At 38.7% G+C, this 22,235-nt stretch overlaps 7 protein-coding genes across 7 annotated transcripts in view; 3 read left to right on the top strand and 4 right to left on the bottom strand.

The window, feature by feature from the left end:
- The window catches only part of LOC21396897 (CMP-sialic acid transporter 4), a 4,567-nt gene extending 3,755 nt beyond the window's left edge, over positions 1-812 (top strand). Inside the window, exon 15 of the mRNA XM_024161913.1 lies at positions 230-812. Within this exon, the coding sequence (XP_024017681.1) occupies positions 230-281 (52 nt within the window). The 3' untranslated portion in view covers positions 282-812. The remainder of the gene's footprint in view (positions 1-229) is intronic.
- An 847-nt stretch (positions 813-1,659) lies between these two features.
- On the top strand, positions 1,660-3,315 carry LOC21396898 (cysteine protease XCP1). The gene is made up of 4 exons (XM_010092408.2): positions 1,660-2,181; positions 2,310-2,545; positions 2,641-2,781; positions 2,959-3,315. The coding sequence occupies exons 1-4, from the start codon at positions 1,707-1,709 to the stop codon at positions 3,172-3,174; spliced, it is 1,068 nt and encodes a 355-aa protein (XP_010090710.1). The 5' UTR covers positions 1,660-1,706; the 3' UTR covers positions 3,175-3,315.
- A 98-nt stretch (positions 3,316-3,413) lies between these two features.
- LOC21396899 (uncharacterized protein At2g17340) lies at positions 3,414-6,894 on the bottom strand. Its single transcript, XM_024161885.1, has 12 exons — positions 6,485-6,894; positions 6,324-6,389; positions 6,143-6,209; positions 5,947-6,015; positions 5,432-5,572; positions 5,133-5,261; positions 4,919-5,005; positions 4,340-4,414; positions 4,186-4,263; positions 3,988-4,065; positions 3,806-3,868; positions 3,414-3,656 (listed from the first exon to the last, which is right to left on the bottom strand). Exons 1-12 carry the CDS (start codon positions 6,652-6,654, stop codon positions 3,576-3,578), a joined length of 1,104 nt encoding a protein of 367 aa, XP_024017653.1. The 5' UTR covers positions 6,655-6,894; the 3' UTR covers positions 3,414-3,575.
- Positions 6,895-8,315: 1,421 nt separating this feature from the next.
- LOC21396900 (exopolygalacturonase) lies at positions 8,316-10,843 on the bottom strand. Its single transcript, XM_010092410.2, has 6 exons — positions 10,560-10,843; positions 9,943-10,083; positions 9,691-9,867; positions 9,299-9,588; positions 8,995-9,223; positions 8,316-8,648 (listed from the first exon to the last, which is right to left on the bottom strand). The coding sequence occupies exons 1-6, from the start codon at positions 10,794-10,796 to the stop codon at positions 8,421-8,423; spliced, it is 1,302 nt and encodes a 433-aa protein (XP_010090712.2). The 5' UTR covers positions 10,797-10,843; the 3' UTR covers positions 8,316-8,420.
- Positions 10,844-11,804: 961 nt separating this feature from the next.
- On the bottom strand, positions 11,805-13,527 carry LOC112090491. Its single transcript, XM_024161916.1, has 2 exons — positions 13,105-13,527; positions 11,805-12,231 (listed from the first exon to the last, which is right to left on the bottom strand). The coding sequence occupies exons 1-2, from the start codon at positions 13,282-13,284 to the stop codon at positions 12,058-12,060; spliced, it is 354 nt and encodes a 117-aa protein (XP_024017684.1). The 5' UTR covers positions 13,285-13,527; the 3' UTR covers positions 11,805-12,057.
- A 262-nt stretch (positions 13,528-13,789) lies between these two features.
- On the top strand, positions 13,790-16,007 carry LOC21396902 (pentatricopeptide repeat-containing protein At2g03880, mitochondrial). Its single transcript, XM_010092412.2, has one exon. It carries the CDS (start codon positions 13,861-13,863, stop codon positions 15,781-15,783), a length of 1,923 nt encoding a protein of 640 aa, XP_010090714.1. The 5' UTR covers positions 13,790-13,860; the 3' UTR covers positions 15,784-16,007.
- A 171-nt stretch (positions 16,008-16,178) lies between these two features.
- Positions 16,179-21,646, bottom strand: LOC21396903 (aminoacylase-1). Its single transcript, XM_024161908.1, is given in 6 exon segments — positions 16,179-16,570; positions 16,700-16,939; positions 17,104-17,241; positions 19,861-20,123; positions 20,904-21,155; positions 21,158-21,646. Coding segments are annotated over 6 exon segments (1,407 nt in total). The 5' UTR covers positions 21,558-21,646; the 3' UTR covers positions 16,179-16,456.
- Between the last annotated feature and the right edge of the window lie 589 nt (positions 21,647-22,235).

A 22,235-nucleotide genomic window follows, 5' to 3' on the forward strand; every position in this document is an offset into this window, starting at 1 on the left:
GGGTGTGGGCGCGCGTAGATTCTTGAGGACCCTTTCATTTCTCATGTCCTGCCTCAAGCATATATATGCATGGTAGCAGAATGGCCTGACCAAGATCAACCAAAATTAAATAATCGTAAATCCAAATAAATTAGCTAGAGATTTTGATAATCTTGGATGCTTTATGTTGTAATGATCTCCAAGCCTAAAATTTTCCTCCTAATTCACTATTTCATCCCCTTCGTTTCAGTGTTGTCTCGGTATCAGTATATTTACACTCGATTGGGAAGCTGCAAAGATAGTATAAATATTCCCTCTTGCCATCTCTTTCGATCTCAATACATCAAGTCTACTGGGAAGCAGCAAAGACATCACCATGGACGGCTCATCATTATGCCACCTGGCCCACCTCTACCCAATTTGGTCACTGTAAAGGCTTCGTGGTTACTTTCTGAGATAGTTCCTTCATGTTTAGATAAATATCTTGAATACGGGTCCAAAACATATATTCATATTAGATTACAAAATTTTCCCATTTTTGATGTAGTGATGTAATGATGTAATTGAGGATGATACAACTAGCTGAAAGTTTATTAGACCTTCCAGTTTCATGTAGGCCCATTGGCTATGGCATTGGCACAGGAAGCACATGACATTGAGCGTTTTGCCTTGAAAAAATGTTGGTCTCAGAAGAGTGCAAGTTGAATGGAAGATAAACGACATGTCTACGATTTCTGAAAAACGACAATGTCATTTGATGTTAAAAACGACTGTAAGATTATTAAGGAAAATTTTTTTTTCCCTCTTTTTGCTGAATCAATTATTAAGGAACTTGTTCGATATATATTCTGTATTAGGCGACCCACTTGTCGTCCACAAATAATAGAAAAGCCACTCGCTTAAAGTTTTACCAAAGTAACAATTGTAATTTAGAAATTTACCAACAAAATTATAGCGGATTACGTTTTACGTTCTCACATTATCAAGTTACGGAGAGTATATTCTCAAAAGGAAAAAAAAACAAAAAAAATGAAACGGTTATGGAGAATGTATCATTTGGTCATTCTAGTCGATAAATATATGTTATTTACCTCTTCGCATTGGCTCTCCTTTTTCTTAAAGGGATTGGCTCCGTCGTTTTTGTTTTTGTTTTTGTTTTTTGTTTTTATTTTTTTAACTTTTTGGATTGAGAAGTTATTTGGATAGTTACTCCGAGTAGTTTATGGACCACTACGTCCAAAACCGACCAATTACAGAAGTCCCACTCCGGAGGAATTCTGTAATCTAGATACAATGCAAAAATAAGATTTTGAGGTTTCTTTTTCTTTTTCAATTAGTGGATATTTTCAAAATATTTACTACTAGAACTCTATATCGAGACTGGAATTTACTAGAAATTTGGGCACAAATGAGAAACCCATTTTCTCATGAAATTTGGGCAACTCCATAAGGCTTCATTTTTGAAGTCATTATAGCTTACGTTCCTGACGTCGTTCTTCCCATGTTGAACAACATGATCATGCTTCGAAGAAAAGCCTACCCAAGAGAACCAACCGTAAAGACTCCGTCTTCTAAAAAGCAAATTTCTACGACCACCTTCACTTAAAAGCAACACCATCAAATCACAACTATAAATAACTACCCCCATATCGCTTCTCATTCACCAATCTAATAGCTTTTAGCTCTTATCATTTCTTTTACCAATCATTCATATTCTTCTAGTGGAAATGGCTCTCTCTTTGCTTTCCAAACTTGCCCTTCTAGCACTCTTGTCTTTGTCCATCTTTGCCTGTTCTTCAACAGCAACCGATCCTGATTTCTCAATCGTGGGGTATTCAGCCGAGCACTTGACTTGCATCGATAAGCTCATCCATCTCTTCGATTCATGGATGTCGAAACACAGCAAAATCTACAACAGCATCGAAGAGAAGATAGAGAGGTTTGAGATATTCAAGGACAACTTGAAGCACATTGATGAGAGGAACAAGCAAATCACTGACTATTGGCTGGGGTTGAATGAGTTTGCTGACATGAGCCACGAGGAGTTCAAGAGCAAGTACTTGGGACTAAAACCCGAGTTCACTAGAGAAAGATCAACATCTTCTGAGAACTTCAGCTACAGAGACGTTGTGGAAGTGCCCAAGTCTGTGGATTGGAGAAAGAAAGGAGCTGTCACTTCAGTGAAAAATCAAGGATCATGTGGTAAGTGACATTACTATCTCAAATATGCATCGATTAATGCCATATATCATGGCGGTGACAGATTTTGCTTATGTGACAAGGTGTCAGTACATGTGATATCCTTTTTTCTTAATGTGTATGTTGTGTAGGTAGTTGCTGGGCGTTTTCGACTGTTGCGGCAGTTGAGGGCATAAACAAGATAGTGACAGGAAACCTGACTTCCTTGTCCGAGCAAGAACTGGTTGATTGTGACAGATCATTCAACAATGGCTGCAATGGGGGCTTGATGGACTATGCTTTTGAGTACATAATCTCTAGTGGTGGCCTTCACAAGGAAGAGGACTACCCGTATCTTATGGAGGAAGGCACTTGTGAGGACAAGAAGGTATATTAGCAATGGCACAAGAAGTAGTTCTGAGCCAGATTTAGAACTTGTCTCGTTTCTCATTATTGTTATTTTGATTTTCAACTCAATGACAGGAAGAGATGGAGATAGTGACCATAAGTGGCTACCAAGATGTGCCAACAAATGATGAACAGAGTCTCATCAAGGCATTGGCTCACCAACCTCTCAGCGTTGCTATTGAAGCTTCTGACAGAGATTTCCAGTTCTACAGTGGGGTAAGCGCTCTCTCTCTCTCTCTCTCTCTCTCTCTCTCTCTCTCTCTCTCTCTATATATATATATATATATATATATATATATAAAAGATTGAAATAAAATTATCGAATACAAATATTCTCTATTTTCTTCCATAAGGCTTCATGCATATTTTCCTTGAATATGTTGAATGGAACAGGGAGTGTTTAATGGACGCTGTGGAACCGAGCTCGATCATGGAGTTTCGGCTGTGGGATATGGGTCATCCAAGGGCTCAGATTACATCATCGTAAAGAACTCATGGGGTCCAAAGTGGGGAGAGAAAGGTTACATAAGGATGAAGAGGAACAATGGAAAACCTGAAGGACTCTGTGGTATCAACAAAATGGCTTCATATCCTACCAAGAAGCATTGATCTATTTATTATTACTAGTACAAGTTTCCCTTCATAAGCAAGCCTATGTTTTTGTTGCTGTTCTTCTTTCCTCGAATTATGGATTTTACATGTAACCTTCTCTTGTTACTTCAATAAAATGACTAGACAAGTCGCAATGAATTCTCCTTATGATTGAACTTAAAATAAACTCGTGTCAAATTGGGATGAAATTTGACAATCATCTTCTGTTAAGTACGAATAAAAGTAAATAGATATACTGCATCATGTAATGGTAGTGATTTTATCTATCATAATTATTATTTAAGGAAGGACTTTTTAAGAGCTCTAAGTTCCTTCGAGCAGTACAACGCAGTAATACATGAATTAGATGACTAATTTTCAATAAATAGGTTACGGAAAATGGACAAAAGTCAAGGTTATCAACTTTGAACTTCATTGTATTTAAAGACGCAGTCATAAAGTCGGCCCCCCAAAAACTGTGCAACCTCTGGATGTTTCACCTGTAATAGAAGATGGGAGAGGATAGAACAAGAGTAGCATAAAGTTAATGATTAGGCCAAAAAAAGGGGGGAAGTGTAGGACAAGATTATAATTCTCATCAACTATCTGTCGTCACAAGCAAGAATAATAGCACCATTAAAAACATTACCATTCCAATCTTGAGGGAGTCGCACTTGAATTGAGCGTAAAGATTAGTCTCTATTCCTCGACCCTGCCAAATGCAATAAAGGTTATGCTCATTCAACGCATCTCACTGACCTCATAATTGTCATTTGGAGGATTCTGAAGGAAAAACCTAAGAATGCCAGTACCAATCCTCAAGGAACTTACCATCCCTTCCAAAATTACTAGGTCAGCATCACTTGCCAGGAATGCAAGTTCTTGCGACACTCTTGTCAGATCAATAACCTGCAGCGCATCAAAAAGTCAAAGGTTCATTAGACGGCTTTAACAATATTCACAATCTAAAAGAGGATGACATCAGTTCAAGAGTAACAATGAACAAGGGTCAGACTTTAAATTCCTTACAGGTAAATCATTGCCAGAATTGGCGATCAGAAGATTTGAAGCATCAACACCCATGAGTTGTCCACGTTCATCCTTCAACTGGAAAGTGCCATGTACTAATTAGAGACGGCAACCATTCAGAAATTAAGAAGAAGCATTAAAGTATTGCTATCACCTTTGCTATAATCTCAATCAGCTCAGGGTAAGTTACATCATTGATAGAAGGTAAGTCGTTAGCTGCCAACACCACCTGCTCAACAAGAAAAGAGATTATTAGTAGGTCAAGATAACCGAGCAGGAGACTAAACATAAAGAGAAAATGATCAAACAAAGAAATAAGAGATATAAAAAAGACAAATCCAAGCATCCAGAACAACACACTGAAGACCCCTGCAACCTTTCAGCGTTTTCATGTTCCTCATATCGACCGTGGATCATACGGTACTACCTAAGGAAACTAGACAACAAGAAGATTGATACCAGGCAATAAAAAACTCTTTGCTCTTCCTTTAAATCTCCTTTATGAAATTTATCCACGACTCCCAGTCCCCCCTTTTCTAAAGCAGGGATCAAACTAGATTTAAATGATTTGGTAATTCAAGTTGGTAATGAAACTTAGCATAACCATCCAAACCCACAACTGAAAAATCATAAAAGTTTATTTATAAAGAACACGACAGAAATCATTGTGCCCCTCAAATGTATGACCTGTAGGCATACCATAAAAGCAACCACTTTCGAAATGCAAACCTACCTGGGTCCCACGTCTAAGTAACTCCCTTGCAAAAGGCAAAATACCCAGTATAATGTCTGCACCAGAATTATCAACAAAGATGACAGCCTGACATTACCAAAAAAAAAAAAAAGCGCTGGTCAGTACATCAAAAGCACATGCAGCTCCCTAGCCCATTCGCTAGATAGACAGGGTAAGACTTGGGGAGGGGGGAACTGAAAAAAGTGCAACTTGCCTTTTTCCAAGATTTTTTGCTCCATTTTGCTTTGAAAGTGTCTAAGTCATCAATAACCCAAGGTCGAGGGACAAGATTTTGACAACTAGCTAAGAAGGACATACCATCCTTCGAGAAAACTTCTGCAAGCTTCACAAATAAGAAGCAGTTTACCTTAAGTAACTGTTGTTGGAACCAATTAAAAAGATAAGACTGGCGTTTTAGTTATCTTTCATATATTCCACCAATAATGAAAAATTATTTATCCGTTAGAGACAAGAAAAAACAATCACAAATATCAGTGAAAAATTTAAACTTACCTGTGCAGAACCAAGATCAAATATGTTTCCAGCAAAAATTCCTCTGACCAAATTCTCTAGACGCTTTCCTTCATCTTCAATGGCATCATTAAGACGGACGACTTCCCCAAATAGGGATATAGCTTTTGCATTCTCTTCATCCTGTTGAATTTTATCACAAAAGTAGAACAGCTCTCTTGATTAGACATGGGCAAATCAGGGAAAGGGGAAAAAAGTAGTCATTCTGCTAAAAGCCCCATTTCTTTTTACCTTTTAGTACTATTACAACAAATTTAAAGATACATGATAAACAACCGGACAGGGGCATCTGGTCTTGCCTCTCCTGTCCTCACCATGGATTTTTTTCCACTAATTCTACTAAATGATTGAGCAAACACAAAAAATCTAAACTGTTAATACAAGATATCATTTTTTTTTTCAAGCACTATAAAGAAGATACCGGAAATTTATCCGAGCCCTTTGAAATTGATGGTCTTAGAATTGCAAAGAGTGATGGGCATATAAAGTAAACTTGCCTTGACTTTCTTGAATATATCTCTGAATCCCAATTCTCTAAGGATTTGGTCACGAAGTCTGCAAAGAAGCTGGAATCATAATTCGTAATCCCCCACCAAAAACCAGAAAAGAAAGTCAGCGTTTTCCCCTAAAATTAATGATCATACAGTACAATGTTAAACGGTCAAGTAATTAACTTCACAGAATTTGGCTTACAATGCAATCAGGTGGTCCACCATGACTTTCCGGATCCTTCTTGAAATCCTCAAGTATTTCAGCATACCTTTCTCAAGTAACGACCAATCACAAAACCACAATCAGATACGACATTACATCAAACGAATTCGATTCAATAGAATGTTTTTTTTTTTTTAAATCCAATCTTGAGAAACCTTACCTCTGAGCAAATTTCTCGGCTTTAGCGGGAGCATCAGGAACAGTAGCATCACTCTCCGCCCTTTTCCTGCGAGAAATCGAGGCAGCAAAAGAAATCAAAATCCCGATCGCCAAGCAAAAACCGTGTGGACATGAAAAGAGAAGAAAGAAGAGGGTAGGTACTTGAAGGAAGAGATGGAGTTGAGGAAGAGGTCGATCCAGGCGATCTCGGTGGGGGTGGGCTTGCGAGGATTGTCGGAGGGAAAGCGGTAAGGGATTGTGCAGGCTCTATAGTTGGACTCGATCGGCGTAATCAGCAAAGGGAATGCCACCATTTCACACGAGCTCTCCATATCTCTTTCTTCTTTCTTCTTCTTAAGTGTACCACAGAATCTGATTCTCTGACTATATATATATATATATAATCACTGGAAGAGAGAGAAAGAAGAGAGTGAGAAGGAGGAAGAAGAAAGCGAAAGCGTGTGGGAGATATGATATTATTATGCTATGGAGGTTGGAGGGAAGGGACTCGAAAAAGGGGATTAATTCCCTTCACGCCGTGACGCTGTGGCGACCGTTTTTTCGTTTGGAAATGAGTTTCTTTTTCTTTCTTCTTTTCTTTTCTTTTTCCTGCACAATTCGAAATGAGTTTCTTTGCTCCAAAAAAAAAAAAAAAAAAAAAAAAGAAAGAAAGAAAGAAAGAGAAGTACAGATTTTATCTCTTTTAATACATGATTTATTAATAATACTTTTTAAAAAACTCTATTTTAAGTTTCTTTCATTTCATAGAAAGGGCAAAAGTTAATCCCAATAAATAATTTCAAAAATTACACGAAATCCTCGTTTAGTTAATGGGTTTAAATTAAAGAACTTAAACTAAAATTTTAAATTTTGTGAAAAAATAGTTTTATTGCTAATATTGAAAAAGACTAAAAAATTATCTCAACCTATTTTGATGTAGTAAAATTGAGGGGAAAGAAAACAAATATCTCCTTAAAGTGTATGAGTTTAGATTTTTATCATTTATTCTTAATTAATATCTTTTTAGTTAAATAACTACCTTAATAAAAAAAAGTATTAATTAAGAATAAAATATAAAAATCAAGATTCAGAGGTAAGTTCAATAATTTCCTCAAAAACAATTAATCCTTCTGTTAGACGAATAAAACATGTTTGATAAATCCACCCTGAAATAGGAATATGGACATTTGGAGACGTGACTGACTGAAATAAAATATTAGTCCTTATGGTGTTCAAATTGTTTTTGCTGTTTATTGTTTTTGGTTTATTATGTAGTTTCTTTCTATGTTCAAGATGTAATCTCATTTTTTCAATATAAGTGGGAAATTTTATCACAGGAAAATAGAACTAGGTCTAAAACGTTTTAAATGTTGGGACCAGACTAATATTTGGTACAGAATTCAGGGAAATTTTGTTTATATTAATGCCAAAAGAAATTACAAAATTTATTCGTTCAGAAAACAAATTGCTATAAAAACGAATGTTGTTTACTTCCTGTTTGTCGTATTTCACAAAACGACGTGTGTCGTTTTGTTTCTCAAAAAAACGACATTTTCGTTTCTTAACTGAACATTGTGCTACAAGTAACGAGAAATCGTTTATATCATCTTGTAATGCTTTCGACCGAATCAACACGGCATGTCGTTATTTAGAAGCTCGTGACTGTGGTTTATTTGACACGACAATGCATCTCGGTGTCTCCGGTTTGCACAGTAAACGGCATGTCGTCATTTAGAAGTCCGAGACTTTGTGGGATATGAAATACGTGTTAAAATTAAACTCTCCGTTTATTTTAATTATTCAAGTTTAGAATTTGAGTTTTGTTACAGTAAAAATCTCTTAAAAATAGTCACATCTAAATTTTTTACTACAGTAAAAAGTTCTCATATAAAATCAGATCACAACTCAAATTAAAAATTTGAATCAGCAAACTAAACATGTCCAAAATTATGTCCTTTTAAGTGAAACTGAAATCTACGAAGATATTGCAAAATCAAGTACACGAGTCATCATAACAAGCCCTACCAAACTAACTAAGAAAAAAAGAATGTCCAAAACAAAATTTTTAAAAAAGGCGTACTAATCATTACGAGAACAACTAGGAACATGGGGGTGGAATTTGGGTGCCAATAAATTTAGCTCTAACATTGCTGCAAAAGGAAATGGAACGTTTATCCCCTGATGACGGATTCAAATGAACATCTTCAAGGTAAATATTCTGGCATGGAATCCCTTTGCTACATTCCAGATTCACTGCCACCTCAGACGATGATGTCCCTCTTATGTTCTTGAAGTGTATATCACTCAACTTCACTCTTGATGGTGCCTGCACATTGTTATAAAAAATCCAATTTGACCATTGACATCTATTTACCATTCTATAACACACACACACACACATATATATATATATATTTAGATGTCCATTCTATAACATTTATATATATATATATATATATAGTTGTATAATAGTATCAGACTGTGACTAAATTTCTTATTGTCATAAATTTCCAACGCTAGTGTTGTTGAATAAATATCGTAGTATGTTTCTCACTTCAATATGTTATGTGGAAAGCAAAGCCTGCACACATGTATTTATGTGTGTGTGTGTGTTAAAAAAAGAGAACCAGCAAATGGCGGTAAACATCAGATCAATTATCTGCAGGGGTTACCTTGGAAGAACAAGATGAAGATGGACAATATGACTGATCAATTATGATGGGGTTGCTCACATTGTTCATGACAATATTAGCAAACGTCATGTTGGTAGCTGCACTGCTGCCCGGAGAGTTGGGCCATGTCTTGATTCTAATCCCGTTTGTTGTCTCTTTCATGTAGCAATTTCTGACTACAAGTCCACTTACGTCTTCTTCATCCCTATACTTTCCCAAACTTCCAACACTAAAATCACAAACAAACATATAATATACGTTAGCTCAACTAGAGAGATGTAAAAAAGAGGTATTCAAAAGTTACCTAATGCCATGGCCGGGTCCGCAATGGATGCTTGTAATGGTGATATGAGAATTTCCTTGCCCAATTGATATGCAATCGTCTCCGGTGGCAATACGCGAACTAGAAAGAAAAACTCTAGAGCTCCGCTCGACATGGATTCCATCGGTGTTGGGACTATCTTCTGGAGCCGTGATCTTGATTTTAGTACCTCTAAAGTTGTGGCACTCCACAAGTGCCATGTGAAAGAACTTGCTGTTTATTGAAGTTATATCTTGAACTAAAGTGTTGTTCACTCCCATAAATTTCACACTCTGAGAAGATAAAATACTTCCTCATTAGACTATAAAAAGCCAAAAGAATAGAACAATTTTCTTCTTACAAAAGCAAAAAAAATTATATTTGATTAAACATACAGTTGGGAGGATTCTACAATTGGAGTCTTTAAGGCAATTGTTGTAAGGCCAGGCTTGAGCACCTTGGCCATCAAAAGTCCCACCTCCAGTCAAGATTAGCCCCTTCAGCCATCTAAATTCGACCCAACCACCACCGGATTCATACTTGAACAAGTCCATTGAAGCCTTCAAATAACCCTGCTAGTTGAATTCTAAATAGTCAGTAACGGGGAGAAAAAAAGGACTCTAAATAGATGAAGGTTAGGATCTTGCCTCCATCTGAACAGTAAGAGACGACACATTTTCACAGGGGCCATCGAACTTAACGGGACCAATCAAGTACGTCCCTCTCGGTATCACAAGGCTTACTCTGCCAGTGGATTCACATGCCTCCTTCCATGCTTCTATGAAAGCCTGAACTCACAAGTGTAAATTATGTATGTATTTAATAAGAACCCAGCAATCACATTATGGACGCTGTATACGAAGTTTCGAGCTATTTGATCTAAGAACACATCCATTTTAAAAGAAAAGTCAGAAAACTGCATGATTAGGACAGTTGGAGAACAGAAATGGTGAAATAATTCTTAAATTACTGTCAACAGGAGCCTTTACCACACTACCATAGATCATGATTATATATACAAACAAGATATTTCTTCGGGATGAGATGATATCAGTGGGATAATATTTCATTGAGACCCCAAAAGTGAACACTTTTAACTTTAAAATTGCCCATCAACTTAGGAGACCCTTTTTCACAATGATAAGAAAATGATGGCAATTGTAGGCCAAGTCTAAAAGAAGCCAAGTTAGTTACCAAATCTTGATCTTCATTAAACAAAGAAGGGGAAAAAAAGAGTAAGAAAAGATAGAGATGAGTTTCAGACTTGGCTATCATCGGTTCGGCCGTCGGCTTGAGCACCAAAGCTCCGGACATTGAATGCATTAAAGCTCCCAAATGCCTCACCACGCATAAGTTTTGTTCCTTGTAATTTGGAAGCTGATGTTCTTGACAAATCTCTTCCTCTAACACAAACACCTTCTAAACAGAAGAAAGACAGAATTATAAGCAATTTAATGCCCAAGCCAAGGCTCATGTTACCCTTTGTAAGGGTAATTGCCATGTTGGGCAAGATTTTGGAGCTTGAGTTTCAGTGGAAGGCCTAACAAGAAGTACTACTCTACGACTACGAGGCTGAACCTGGTTTTTCTTTTTGAAAGTTTAGGAGTTACAGAAAATAGAGCGGGAAATTGGAGACTTGGATAAGTAACTGTCCACAACTCCCTCATATTGCGTTAGTGGTTTTTAACCGTTCAGTGCCGGATCAAGGCTAAACAACTGGCAAGAGCCCAGTGCAGGTTTAAGGGCAAAGCCATCAAAACAATTGCCTAAATGCCCTTGCTATTAGAATCGGCCAACGTTTAACTATTATATGTATCCATAAATGTCTCAAAATATTGAAATTAATCACCTTAATAGTTTGTTTTTTCAAAAATAAATCCTATTTAGAATAAATGTTTAAGTCATTCCTATTACTTGAGGAAAAAAAAAAGAGGAAAAATTAAGCAAAGTTAGTGCATTATACTGTTTGCACTAAACATACCACGAAGAAACAGACATTTCTGAAAAGTATATAAGCAAAAAAAATGGGGGAAGTGGGTACGGTTTTCTCGGCATGTTCTTTTAACACGTTTTCCAACCTTATTTATATCTCTAGACTCTTGAGAGAAATTGAGGGGCTTTGCAATTGCACACCATGATTAGTCACAAATGTGAACCATACGTTGAAATATGCTGTACTTGTATGCTCGCTTGTTTGAACCTTGAGGTCCCATGCTTCCTTGGCCAAAAAAAGAGAAAAAAAGAAAAAGAAAGATTTTATTTGATTAAAGATAAACATATGATATTGACACTTCTTAATAATCCAACATTAAAATATTTATGCCTATTCCACCTATATAAATAACCTTCTTAAAAAAAGAAAAAAAAAACCTTCTTAAACTTCAGGAGTGCTATGATTTCCCCTTCACATGAGCAAATTCTGGACAAAGGTTGCGTTACTTACTATTGGCAACATAAGTGTAGTATAAAAGAATCAAAACATACTAATCTTTAGTAGGAGATGGTGGTATCACTATTAGAAACACCAAATCTTCCCTTCTTTTTCTTGATTTCTTTTTTCCTCCATGAATCAAAAACAAAAACCCTCCTTTTCACATTAAACGATATGTGCTAGGGCCATAATCAATTTTTCTGTACTGGGATATTACATGTACATAAAGCATTCAGAAAGAATAAGAAGTCAAAATCACCAAGCAAGTTATGAAAAAATTCTCTCAGAATTGCTACTTCCCTCCAGTTTTCAGGCTTCATTCAAAAGCTCCTCATTTCTTTGCCTTTGCAAACCTGAGGCACCTATACTTTTCTCCGCTTACAGTTATTTCAAGAGCTCCATCTTGATTATCTTGGCTTGATGCAGTCCCCATCAGAACACTCTTCTCTTTTTCGAGGTTTTCTTTCTCCATCTTCAGCCGTGCTTCTTGTCGGGCAATCTCTGCCTGAGACAATTAGAAAAACCACGTTTGAATGGCATAAAAACAAACACTACCTTCCTAATCCATGGGATACAATTAAGTAGCTGATACATACAAAGAAAGTCGAGCTACAATACAACATTGCCCCTTTTAAAATTTCATGCTCATTTCATTCCATATGCAATAAACAGCATTTACCCTTAAACAAAATCAACAACAAAAACTAGCGATAGATGTGATTGCTGACACCATATCCATTAGGGAAATCCCATTCATCGGATTAGACTTTAGAACTGTGTGTATGCACACAAAAGGGTATCTATCCGCATGTATCCTCAAGAATCGAGCAATACTATGCTATTTCCTATGCTTGTATCAGGTCTATTTTCTTTGTTCATTGGAGTTATAGGAACTCCTTTGTTCAATCGATTCAATCAAGAAGAAATGCGATTCGATATATTCACAAAATTCTTAGCTCCATTTATAAACCTTTTTTATCATATATATATATATATATATATATCTGTTCTCACGGTAGCTCTAAGTTCCGGAGATGGAATCGAACTGATAACTGCAAGTAACAGAGTAGCGATATTGTATGAGCTATGAGCCATTTCCAAACAAGAACAACAGCTAAAGTACGTTTCTTAATCTCTAAAAAATGCTAGAATTCCATCAAAAATAGTTGACAACGACAACAATCACAGCAAATCTTAATATTCACAAGCAAAAGACATATCTTCACCATGGGTAATAATCAACATCTAGCTTCATTTTTAAACAGGATTTTCACTCAATTCAACAAAAACAGGGAAACCTTTGACAATCAATTAAAATGAAACCCTAGAATCGAATGAAGAAACAAGGTAAAAGGGAGTTGGGAGAAAAAAAAAAAACCTCGCGGCGAGAGAGCTCGGCCTTCCAAGCGGCCTCGCGCTCGGCGACTTCGCGTTCTCGCTCTTCGATGTAGCTCTGCATCTCCCTCTCCTTCATGATTCTGTCCTGAATATCCGCCTCCAGAGCTTCCTTGAGCTCCTGCACGAACCTGTCTACAACCGCTTTTATCCTCAGAGACATCTCCGACAAAACCAAATTACCCTCAAAATTCTCCTCAGAATATCCGAAAATTCATTCCAGAACAATCGTCCGCTGATCACTTCGCGCCAATGGTGTTTGGAGACGGAAAACCAGAACAGGAGAGTGAGAGTTCGTGTTAAACGTCGTCGTATTTCTGCGCATTCCTCTGGTATTTTTTTCAGTGTTTGAATTGAAGACTCGATTAGCTTCGGGCGAGCCTGGGAAAAAGAAAAGGAAAAAAGAAAAGAAAGAATGCGTGCACGGAGAGACAGCGAATGTTTGGACCTTAAGGACTTGGGCTCCTCTGTCCCCACATACAAATGGTGATCCGGGCCCACGTGATGTAACTCCTCACTTTTGACGAGAGCCGTTAGATTCGGGCCCACTCTGTTAACTTGGTCTCTGTCTCACTCATAACTCACATGTCATCTCACGTGTCGTTTAGTAGGTTATATATATATATATTAATTTTCAGGTAATAATTATCGTCTCTGGACTTGGCCGGAAAAGGCTGGCCGGAAAAGGCAAACCGGAAAATCTATTTTCCTTTCTACGGTTAAAACTTAAAACGGCACGATGAGAGCCGTCTCAAAGCGACTATTACGACGTCGTTTTTCCCATTTGGCCGTGGCGTCTCGTACTGAGCCGAAATCATCGTCGTTGTCGTTGAACTCATCATTGGCGTCCTCGCTGATTGAGGAGTTCGCCAGATGTTGCTATCAGAGAGAACTGCGGGCAGCCATGAGAGCTATGGACGCCATAGAAAGGACTGGAGTTCGGGCTGATTCCATTACGTACTCGGAGCTTATCAAGTGCTGCTTGGCTCGTGGGGCGGTCGAAGAGGGTAGGATCGTCCACAGGCACGTTTTCTCAAATGGGTACCAGCCAAAGACGTTTCTGATCAATGTTCTCATTAACATGTACGTGAAGTTTGGGTTCTTGGAAGAGGCACAGAAACTGTTTGATATAATGCCTGAAAGAAATGTTGTATCTTGGACGACGATCATAGCAGCTTACTCTAATGCTAAGCTCAACGAAAGGGCGTTGGAATTCTTGGTATTGATGCTTAGAGACGGCGTGATGCCCAATATGTTCACCTATTCTTCCGTTCTGAGAGCGTGTGACGGGCTGTGGAATCTACGACAGCTTCATTGTAGTATATTTAAAGCTGGATTGGAATCTGATGTCTTTGTTCGAAGCGCTCTCATCGACGTTTACTCGAAACTGGGCGAACTGCGAAATGCATTAGGTGTTTTTAATGAGATGGTGACAAGAGATTCGGTTGTTTGGAACTCCATCATTGGAGGTTTTGCGCAGAATGGGGATGGCTATGAAGCCCTGAATCTCTTCAAGAACATGAAACGAGCCGCTTTTCATGCTGACCAGTCCACACTAACTAGTATTTTGAGAGCTTGCACAGGGTTGGCGCTTTTAGAATTGGGCAGACAAGTCCACGTTCACGTATTGAAATTCGATCAAGATCTAATTCTCAACAATGCACTTCTAGACATGTATTGCAAGTGTGGCAGCTTCGAAGATGCTAACATTGTTTTTACAAAGATGGTGGAGAAGGATGTAATATCTTGGAGCACCATGATTGCAGGGCTTGCCCAAAATGGTTTCAGCCAAGAGGCATTGAAATTGTTTGAGAACATGAAAGTTTCTGGGTCAAAACCAAACAATATTACAATTCTTGGAGTTCTCTTTGCCTGTAGCCATGCCGGGCTCGTAGAAGAGGGATGGCACTACTTTCAATCAATGAAGCAGCTCTATGGTATTGTCCCAGAGAGAGAACACTATGGTTGTATCATTGATCTTCTTGGAAGGGCCGGGAAGCTTGATGAAGCAGTAAGGTTAATTCATGAAATGGAGTGTGAACCAGATGTTATTACATGGAGAACTTTGCTCGGTGCATGCAGGGTACACAAGAATGTGGATCTAGCCATATATGCTGCCAAGCAAATTCAAAAGTTGGATCCGGAAGATGCCGGAACCTACATTTTGTTGTCCAATATTTATGCTAATTCTCATAGATGGGATGATGTTGCAGAAGTTAGGAGGAGCATGAGACTCAGAGGAGTCAGAAAAGAAACAGGATGTAGCTGGATTGAAGTTGACATGCAGATACATGCTTTCGTTGTGGGAGACAACTCGCATCCACAAATGGAAGAGATCAATAAGCATCTAAGCCAGTTGATACAGAGATTAAAGGAAGCAGGTTATGTTCCAGACACCAATTTTGTTTTGCAAGATCTTGAGGGAGAACAGAGGGAAGATTCACTTCGATACCACAGCGAGAAATTGGCAATCGTCTTTGGTATGATGAGATTGCCAAAGGAGAAGATTATTAGAGTCCGGAAAAATATCAGGATCTGTGGAGACTGTCATGTGTTTGCCAAGCTGATAGCAAAGATGGAGGAACGGATCGTTGTAATTAGAGATCCAGTTCGATACCATCATTTTCAAAATGGAGCATGCTCTTGTGGGGACTACTGGTAACGGAAGAAGAGATTTACAAGATATAGCTAGCTTACAGTTTGATTGTAATGTCTGATTGAGTGCAATCATATCAGATGAACAAAGACGTCATGAGGTGTATAATATATATAATATGTAAAATTGAAGTGGTCATGGTGCAAATATTTTGTACAATGCAATCGCAGAGTGTGCTACAACACAGTTTGAAGCAAAAAGCACATGACAACGGAATTATTTAACCAAAAGAAGGCCCTAGAAAAACGCTAGAAGCATCCTTTAATTTGTTCTTCACAATAGCAACTTGCAAAGTAGAAAAACAAAAGCCTTGTTCATTTTATGACTCAAGTCATATTGCTACAGTGTTTTCTCTCACATAAATTCAAATTTAACTTTTTTGCTACAGTATTTTTCTCTCACATACACAACTCAAGTCATGACTTGAGTTGTGTAAATGAACACACCCAAAGACTATCGGATTTTTCCCGCTAAAAGCATGTTCAATAACCATCACATCTAACTAATAGTAAAAGAAATACTCATCAGCTTGTATGTGGTTGGTGTTCGACGCCTCCTACTACAATTTTTATCTTTAAACCATGTTAAACAGGAGATTTGTCACCTTCCATTATATTACAGACCTCAGCATACCCTTCCACCGCGTGCTCTATTCACAGGAATGACCCTTTTTGCTCTCTCACAACTCGTCTTTGGATATCCCACTGCTTCCATGCCCAACATAAGACGCATAAGCTTTGATAATAGATTCATAGACGCTGATTCCTTTCAGGTACTCATCTTTGTTTAAAAACTGAGACGTGTCGAAAAGATAATGGTCAGAATACAGGGTTGCAAATCCTGTCCCTAAGGTTTATTATATATTTCGTTCAAATTATTAGTACACACACATTTGGAAAGTATCGAATTATAGGACTCTCACCTCATTGTGGTCGTGAAAAAGAATAGGGGTGTTGGCGATTGGAGAAAAGCCAATTGCCGGCACACCACGTGCACGGAAGTAGCGAGCATCTGTTGTACCAATGATGATTTCAGGCTTGCCGAGTGTTCCATTAGCGTCTTTGACAGCTTCTTCTAACAAGCTCCACCAGGGGTTTGAACTGTCAGTAGCAGTGAGAACTGGCTTCCCAAACTTATCAAGGACAGGAACCTTTTGTTTGTACTGCCAAGGTAAGAAGACAGAACGTAAGATAAAACTTCCAAGAACTGAAACTGAAAGCATGAACTTAGTAGGAAGTTCTTTTCCTATACTCACGCTTTCAAGCGGAAAATGAACATGGCATAAAATAGAAACTGATCTCAAGTTCTGAGTGAGAAAATTGTTACCTCAAATGCCATGTTGCGTGAAGCAGGTGCCCATTCTTCAGCAATCCGTTTCTCCAAAGACTTTGGATCGGCATTTGGGGAGACCCTTACATCAAAACCTGCTTCTGCTTCCGATGGCTGCAAATTCATGACAAAACCCTGGCAGACAAAATGCGAAATGGTAAAATATACTTCCTGATCATTATCATTGAAAAGAATAAAATCGTTCCAATATGAATTTGCATTATACTACAAGATTTCTAAGGACAACTTTTATGCCAACATGAGAAGTAGTTGCTTGGCTTATGACAAAATATGCACTATTGCCTACTAGAAATGAAATCTCTTGCCTCTTGCACACACAAAGTATTTACTTTTAATCACAAACAATAACAGTCTATTCTCCAGAAATGAGAAGAATTGAGAAGAGAAAGATGAATCTTTATTGAATGAAAGAATGAATTACAATGCAGTGATTTGAGGTACTGCTAACCTCCCCTTGCTCAGCCTAAGCCAAGACTTCCTCAAACTCCAGTATTTTTCCTCCTCTCCCTCAATTCCCGAACCCCCCTTTTAATATCCCCTGCCTTCTCTAACTAATTCCCTCCCCAACTAAAGTCCACAATAACTAACTAATAACATCCTTTCTAACAAACTACTAACTTCTCTAACCAATTAACAAGTTCCTATCATTACTCCCACTTCAAACAAACACCTTGTCCTCAAGGTGTAAGTCAAGAAATTGCAGCCGAATGACTCCACTTCCTTCCCATATCGATGAGCTTGAATCTTGGAACGTCAAATGGAGCATTGACTCTAGGAGAGTTAAGCTCAGCGGTGACGAAGGCTACAACAGAGAGGCTTGGAACCATGAACTCGGTAGCGACGATCCCAACAACAATGGGTCCTAAAGCAGTGAACCAGATAAACGTTGGGTTTTGAAGTTGCAAACCCACCAATTTCAAGTTTGCCATTTGCGAACTTCCTAATTTGAACTCTAGGCACACCAATTTATGCATACCTTGCCCCAAACTTGCTGAAATTTCGAGGGTGAACTCCAATTGCACCAAAATTAGCCTCAATCTTGCTGGAATTAGGAAGTCCAGCCCCAACCTTGCTAAAGTTGCCCTGTCCACACAGGCAGACCAAGAAACAGCCCTGATTTCACCAGAACTCACGCCTAAATTCCCGATTCCGGCCCCAAACACGCTGGTGCTGGGAGGCCCATCCCCAATTGCGCAGAAATCAACCCCAATTGCGCCAGAATCTCGGCACCCAATCCAAATCCGGCCGGAATTTCGGAACCCAACCCAACCCTTGTTGGAATTCGCCCTGAAAATCCCTGACCCAGTCCCAATCACGCTGGAAGACGAAGACCTAGTCAAAATTGCTCCAAAATCAGCCCTAACGACTCTTGAATTCAAAGACCCAGTCCTTAAATCCCGAGACGCAGTCTCCAAATCGCCGAAATTGGAACCTATCCCGCCGGAGTTGCTAACCCCAACCCTAATCACATGAAGATAGGAACCCATCGGACCGGAATCGTGAAACCCAGTCCCATAGACGCCCGATTCCGCCGTGACTCCGCAAGAATCTTCAAAATTGACACTTAAAACAGGTCGTGTCTCCTCCGTCGATGATTTTTGACGTTGCTCCGCCGCGATTCCCCACTCAAACGCCGACGTTGGTTCCCTAACCTCCACCGTCGACGATTTCGCTATCTCTGACACTGCCAAGAATCACCTCTGTTCTTCCATCATCTTTCGAATCTGAGCAAAATTTTCCCTTACTTTTTTTCTAAATTCCCCAACTCCCTTCATCATTGATTCGTGAGTTTCTCTGATTTCTTTCTTTAACTCATCCAACCTTCCGTCGAATTCCTCTTCAGCCATGCCCAAAAGAGTACCGATTGACTTAGATCTGAGTGATATCGCACCAGATCGCGAAAAATTGCTCGGAGTGCCGTCAGCCTCACGCGATTCTAGATCTCTTCGCGTTTTCTCTAAGGTCATTCGTCGGTTTTGATGTTCCAAATCTGGTTGCGACGAGCCACCGCCAGAAACATGAGGTTCTGAAATCATTCCTACGTTCTGTGGCCAAACCTCCATATTTGTTTCCGAAGGCAATCTTTGTGTTGGTCTGAAACGTTGAAGCAAATTCATCTTGAATGCACTCCAACAAACAAATGGTCGTCTCCTATCCTCCCACTGAAACCACTGAAAAGCTTTACCTTCCATGAACTCCTCAATGAATATCACTTTTTCTTGCTCTGAAAATCGATTTTTCAAGAAATATTCTTCTCCTCTTGCTATCCACGCATCCGGATCTTCTCCAGAAAACATTGGCTTCTCTAATTGCTGCCAACGTCCTAATGTTCCCTCCATCTTCTCCGAATTTCGCCCAAGAAAGTGCTCTGATACCACTTGATAAGATCTAAGGCAATTCTCAAGAAATGAGAAGAATTGAGAAGAGAAAGATGAATCTTTATTGAATGAAAGAATGAATTACAATGCAATGATTCGAGGTACTACTAACCTCCCCTTGCTCAGCCTAAGCCAAGACTTCCTCAAACTCCAGTATTTTTCCTCCTCTCCCTCAGTTCCCAAACCCCCCTTTTAATATCCCCTGCCTTCTCTAACTAATTCCCTCCCCAACTAAAGTCCACAGTAACTAACTAATAACATCCTTTCTAACAAACTACTAACTTCTCTAACCAATTAACAAGTTCCTATCAGAAAGTTCAAGTTAACAAACAAGCAAAATAGTGAGTTAACTCACAGTTGGAGATGGTGTGCCAGCTTTCAGGAAGACCAAGTTAACCGAAATGACCTCGCTATCAACTTTCAAACCTGACTTAACCAAATCAAACTGCGAGTCCCGAAACCGCCAAACACTCTCAATGCTCTTCATCAGATTCTCCATGGCAGTGTTGTCATAAAGCTTCGCGCCATGGCCCGGTGCCCCTGTGGCCTTGATCACCAGCCACCATGAACACCTCTCCCCATAAAACACGTTGTACTTCTCATCCAAGGAAGTACTCCCTGTTTCCCAAGACACAACTATCTCATACATCACCAATAACTAACGGCGGAAGCCACATTGAGTAGAGCATGTGCCTCCCTTCAACTTTTAAAACTTAGATTTGTATCTATCAAAATGTCCTTATTTTGCAAAATCATTTGTAATTATACCCCCATTTAATAATTAAAATAAATTGTTGCACTCCTCATTTACAAGAAAATTACAACTGTGCTCCCACATAATAATCAAGATATAAGACGAGTTTCAGTGGTTACGCTTCCATCAGTAGTTACTACCAAATGTAGAAATTTAATGACACTCACATAATAATCAAGATATAAGACGAGTTTAAGTGATTTTACTATCAAATGTGGAAATTTAATGACATTGGCATGATAAAGAATCCAATCCTTTAACTATAATAAATTTTTTGGATCAACTACCTAATTATAAGTAAGGACTTTCTCGGTAGTCTTGTAAAAATAGACTATTGGTAGTTTCTTATTTTTTAGCCGTTAAATTTGTATCATAATCTGTTTGATTTGTATACTTTTTCAATCTGATGTAATTTTGATAAGATCCTATAGTCAAAAATTGGGACTACTGGTAGCACAGATTACCGGAGAAAATTCCCAATTAATTATGTCTCTGTCTCTAATTTTTTTTTTTCATATCCTCACGACATGACCACCAAAATTAAAAAAAATAATAAATAAAGATAAAAATTCTGCCTCTGTTATTGCCTATAATCATCAATTCCTCATTTTTGAGTTGTGATTGTAACTAAGAAAAGTAATTACCTTCATCAAGCATTATGCCCACATTCATGTCCCTAAAAGCATCAGACTCCGCAAACATCCGAGCGCCATCATAGCCCCCAATCTCCTCATCGGGGACAAACGACAAATAGACTGTGCGCAGAGGACTAAACCCAGAAGCCTTCAAACGCCGAATGGCCTCAACGTACTGCAAACCCACGCACTTGGTGTCCTGCGACCCTCTGGCGTAAATATCGCCGTTGGGGTCGACTTGGGCGGCAAAGGGGGGGTGGCCCACTTGGCGTCCTCGGTGGGGACCACGTCGGTGTGGGAGTTGAGGAGGATGGAGGGGAGAGTGGGGTCGGAGCCGGGCCATTTGAGGAGGACGAGGGGCTTCCCTGGGACGAACTCGAGGGTCTGGGAGTGGAGAGAGAGGGAGTTGGCCTGGGAGAGGATGAAATCGGCTGCTTCGCTGTATTGGGGGTTGGGGTGGGCGGTGTTGATCCGGAGGTATTGCTGGAACCTTGATATGGCTGATGATGGTGATGAGGGGTCTTGTGATTCTGGTTCTGAATACGTTGATTTTGATGATGAGAGAAATGGGAAAGAGCTTATTGTTAGTAGGACCCAGCAGAGACGAAGAAGGTTTGTGATGTTTTCATAACCAGATTTCGTGTGGGAAGAAGATGAAGCCATTGCTTGCTTCTTTGCCGGTGTAATATGTTGTTTTTGCTAATTCTCGAGCTCCAGGTGGAATCTGGTTCTCTCTTGATTTGTTGACTCTCGTGAACTGCTCGAGCTCTTTCTTTTTCAACGTACTTTGCCACGTTCACCAAAAAAAAAAAAAGTTTTAGATTTGTTTTTTTGTTTTTGTTTCTGATTCTCTTCTCTGGGATGATCTTTAAAAACATCTCACTATTAGCTAATGTCAAATTTTTATAAAACTATTTTGAGTAGGAAATTATTCTCTTTGTCTTTTAATGCTAGATTATGAACATTATATGATTAGGAAATTATTCTTTTTAGTATATGATTATTGGGCGGGTTACAAACGTTCTTAAGTTAAAGAGTATCATATGAATGTAGTTGTTTTTGATACCTTTTAATTTTTTATAAAAGCAAACAAACTTTATTGGTGTTCTTAATGTTGAGTTACTTTCTAATTTATAGATTAGGTTTTAAGTTTATCTAAAAGGGGCTGTAGTCGTTCTACTGATAGGACCATTTTTTTTGACCGTTTGATCTGATAAAATCAAATAAGATTAAAAAAAATATACAGAATATATAATTTTTGATATAAATTTGACGGTTAAAAATAATTAAAAAGCGTAGAACTACATCTATTTTTCTGAACTTACACGAGAAACTCACTAC

Source organism: Morus notabilis, unplaced genomic scaffold (genome assembly GCF_000414095.1).
Source record: "Morus notabilis unplaced genomic scaffold, ASM41409v2 Scaffold338, whole genome shotgun sequence".
NCBI lineage: Eukaryota > Viridiplantae > Streptophyta > Magnoliopsida > Rosales > Moraceae > Morus > Morus notabilis.